The following is a 3420-nucleotide window of genomic DNA, read 5'->3' as shown; positions in this document are numbered from 1 at the left end:
ATTATATTATCCCCAAACCCTATGCTACCCTCTTCGATAGGTGTAATTATCCCCCAATGTATAGGTGGGAAAACTGAGAGAAAAAGAAGCTAGGCAATTTCTCTATAGACACAATGTTAATGCTTAAGTGAGTGGACTTCAGATACCAAATCATCACAACTAAGACCAAGTATTGAATGTGACTGCCAGAGACTACTTCTAGGCCGCAGAGGCATAAGTTGGAAGAAGCAACATTGGATTCCAATAGGAAAGATCAGCAGGTCCCTTTCGTCTCTTCTGTGCCCCATCTGGGGAGGGTTCAATAACATGGGATAACGCCCTTGGAACGTTCCTAGCCATCTCTGACCCTAGTCCCAGCACTGAGGTGGATGCCCACAGTAATGGACACTCCTTGGGACTGTGAGGGTTTGCATCCCTTTGACGGGGTGGGAACATGATCCTTCAAGAGCAGCAGCGTCCTTTTCCAGTCTATGTGAACTTTTCCCGTTACTCTCCTGCTCTAGGTTTCTGGCTTTGGGTCCTGTCCATAACATCAGCCCCAGCTGATCTCAAGACCAAAGGAAATTCTGAACCCTGTGAACCTCGGGGACCCCCAGGCCCCCCAAGCCCTCCAGGCCCTTTGGGAATAGCTGGTTAAGGTGAGAGATTGTTTTCTTTTGCTTTTACTGTTCTTCCCTTTCTCTCTTTGGTTGTAATGTTCACAGACCCAGTTAAACCCCTAAATGGGCCTGGTAAGATTGCTGAAGCAAGACATTTCTTCTTTTCAAGGCCTATGAGTTGTTTCTCAACTCTGATTATGCATCAGAATGTCAAAACTTCATCTTACAGTTACTGAATCAGAAACTTGGGAATAGATGCAAATTACCCATATGTTTAGAAAGCTCTCAGGATATTTGATATACCACTGGAGTGGAGACCCAAAACTATAACTCTGGTTGCTATTCATACACAGCATGCCATGGGGCAAGGACAAAAACATATATTAGGTTCATTTAGTGTATGTATAAAGAAATGTGGGAGAATTCTTATGGGGAAAAATATCTGTAGCACAAATTCATCCCCGTGCTCTCACCACCTTGCTAAGGACCAAACTGGGTTTGAGGCAGTTGGTTTGTACTTTGAAAAGATCTCCAAGAAAGGGATTCCATCTGCCTACTACTATTTACAGTAGGTTAAACCATTCAAAATTGCTGTTTTGTGGGGCAAAATCAGGGAAGTACTGACACTGTAAATATTTCAATCTAATATACATAGAGAAATTGGCAATGGGACAGGTGACACATAGTCAACTATGCAACAAGAAGTGCTCCCTGAATGAAGAATTAATGTTTGGCTGGAGCTCAGTGGGAATTTACACACCAATACTCCAGCTCTTGGCTAGAGACCCAGTGTTTTCCCACTAGTTAGCTCTTCCTCTAGAATTGGAAAAACATAGTAAGTTCTAAATTGAGATACATTTTGATTCACATGGTAAGAAAGATCACTCAGCTACACACATGCACATGCACACATGCACACACCCACAAACATGCAAACGCAATGTGAAAAATAACTCACTTGTAAAACATTTAGAGACAAATCTTATTTGCTAGATTAGAGAAAATGGTTGAACCTGGTGTATTTAGAGAGCATACCATACAAAACATGCATGAATACTCAGTTTGTTCTTTAATTTTGAAGTTCAGTCATGTATTTGGGAGAGTAAGGTAACTTTGTATTCTAACAAAGACATCAATGGTGCCTATATGGTTGGTTATCAGTCAGGATAACAAGCTTGAGAAAATAGCTTGAATAGCACTTAAGTAGATGTACTCTTACTAATATCATTGTTATTTCTGTGCAGTGTGGCAGCACATATTTCACACTAAAGCAGTGGTGATTCGCACAAAATCAGGGGCAAGGTGGTATCATGAAAAGATACCAACTGGCTGGGGATTAGATCGCCATTCAGCTCTGAACAATTGCTCTGCCACTTGGATACCTGAGGACAATGATTTCCATCAGATTGACCTGTGTACATCATTAACCTGAGCTCCACATCCAGGGATTCAGATTTAGAAGAAGCAGAGTGCAGCCAGGGCATCAGTGAGCCTTTTGAGCTCCACGGGTGACTGTAACGCTTATGTGGGTTTCAGTACAACTGATCTGTGCTCTTTTAGCTATAGCACAATATGATTTCTGGATTTTTCTGCATCAGTTCCTACAGAAAGTGGTCCTTAGTTATATGGTTTATAATAAAGAAAACATATGGTTCTGCCTTTGGGATAAGTTAAGAAAAACAATTCATGCACTTATGCATTCAGAAAATATACTTTGAATGCTAACTACAAGCTGGGCACTCTAATGAGGCACAGGTATGGTCAAGGACACAAGTGCTTAAGGAAGGGGTTACAATTCAGTGTGGTAAAAGCTATGACAAAAGTAAGCACTGGATGCTATTCCCACAGACTAGAGAGAGAAACTTTAAGAGAATCTTTAAGATCATAAGTAAAAAAGGTGGATGGGAGGGAGGGAGACAGAAGTACGCTGATCATAAAATGCATGAGTTCAGAATTACCTCCTTCCTTTGTCTGTATATCTTGTGTAAAGGTCCTCAAGGTCATCCAGGAAAAATGGGACAAAGAGGGTCACCTGGAGCTATTGAGAGGTGCCCATTGCCACCAAAATCTGCCTTTTTCGTGAAGCTTAGTGAACCTCTCCCAAAGCCCTTCCAGCCCGTTGTTTTCAAGGAAGCCCTGTACAACCAGCAGGACCACTTTAATCTGACCACTGGAGTGTTCAGCTGCACCACCCCTGGTGTGTACAATTTTGCCTTTGACAATGAGCTGTTTCAGAGATCTGTGAAGATAGGACTCATGAGGAATGGCATCCAGGTCAGATGGAAGCAAGCCCAAGCCAAAGACAGTCACAAACATGCTTTGGGAACTGTCATTGTGCATCTGGAGAAGGAGGACAAGGTCTGGCTGGAATCCAAGCTGAATGAAGCAGAATCTGAAAAAGGAACGACTCAAATTATGTTCTTTGGGTATTTGCTTTATGGAAATTAAGATGGCTTGGTGTTAATAGCACTCCTCCCTTCCTCATGTAAGTCTAAATTAATGAGCATAATTTCCCCTCTCACACATTTCCTACAACATCATAGAATGAGGGGAAGTCCATAAAATTGAGTGCCCAATTAAGAAAAGTGAATTTGACACCAATCAAAGAAACATAAAAACAATCTTTGCCAATGATAAGTGAGAAAGGCTTCTGAGAAGTCTATTTAAGTGAAGGATCAACTGAATTTACTCTTTGGCTCTTGGCTTTTGCCCTTTGTCCTTCCCTTTTCTTCTTCCTTGGTCTACAGGTATAATAGCAGGAGCTGCAGCAGCCATACTGTGATCATGAGAACTAAAGCTCAATGCTTTTTAAAAAGTAGAG

At 41.7% G+C, this 3420-nt stretch overlaps 1 protein-coding gene across 1 annotated transcript; it reads left to right on the top strand.

Annotated features, from left to right (window-relative positions):
* Positions 1 to 433: 433 nt before the first annotated feature.
* LOC118902809 (hibernation-associated plasma protein HP-25-like) lies at positions 434 to 3047 on the top strand. Its single transcript, XM_036867469.1, has 2 exons — positions 434 to 632; positions 2590 to 3047. The coding sequence occupies exons 1-2, from the start codon at positions 434 to 436 to the stop codon at positions 3045 to 3047; spliced, it is 657 nt and encodes a 218-aa protein (XP_036723364.1).
* The last annotated feature ends 373 nt before the right edge of the window (positions 3048 to 3420 follow it).

The sequence above is a fragment of the Balaenoptera musculus genome, chromosome 10 (assembly GCF_009873245.2).
Source record: "Balaenoptera musculus isolate JJ_BM4_2016_0621 chromosome 10, mBalMus1.pri.v3, whole genome shotgun sequence".
Taxonomy (NCBI): Eukaryota; Metazoa; Chordata; class Mammalia; order Artiodactyla; family Balaenopteridae; genus Balaenoptera; species Balaenoptera musculus.
Note: the sequence above shows the minus strand (reverse complement) of the source record. Positions and strands in the feature narration are given on the sequence as shown.

Coding starts and splice junctions, on each gene's coding strand:
- LOC118902809 (XM_036867469.1), top strand. CDS start 434: ATGATCCTTCAAGAGCAGCAGCGTCCTTTTCCAGTCTATGTGAACTTT. Junction 633..2,589: donor AGGCCCTTTGGGAATAGCTG/GTTAAGGTGAGA, acceptor TCTTGTGTAAAG/GTCCTCAAGGTCATCCAGGA.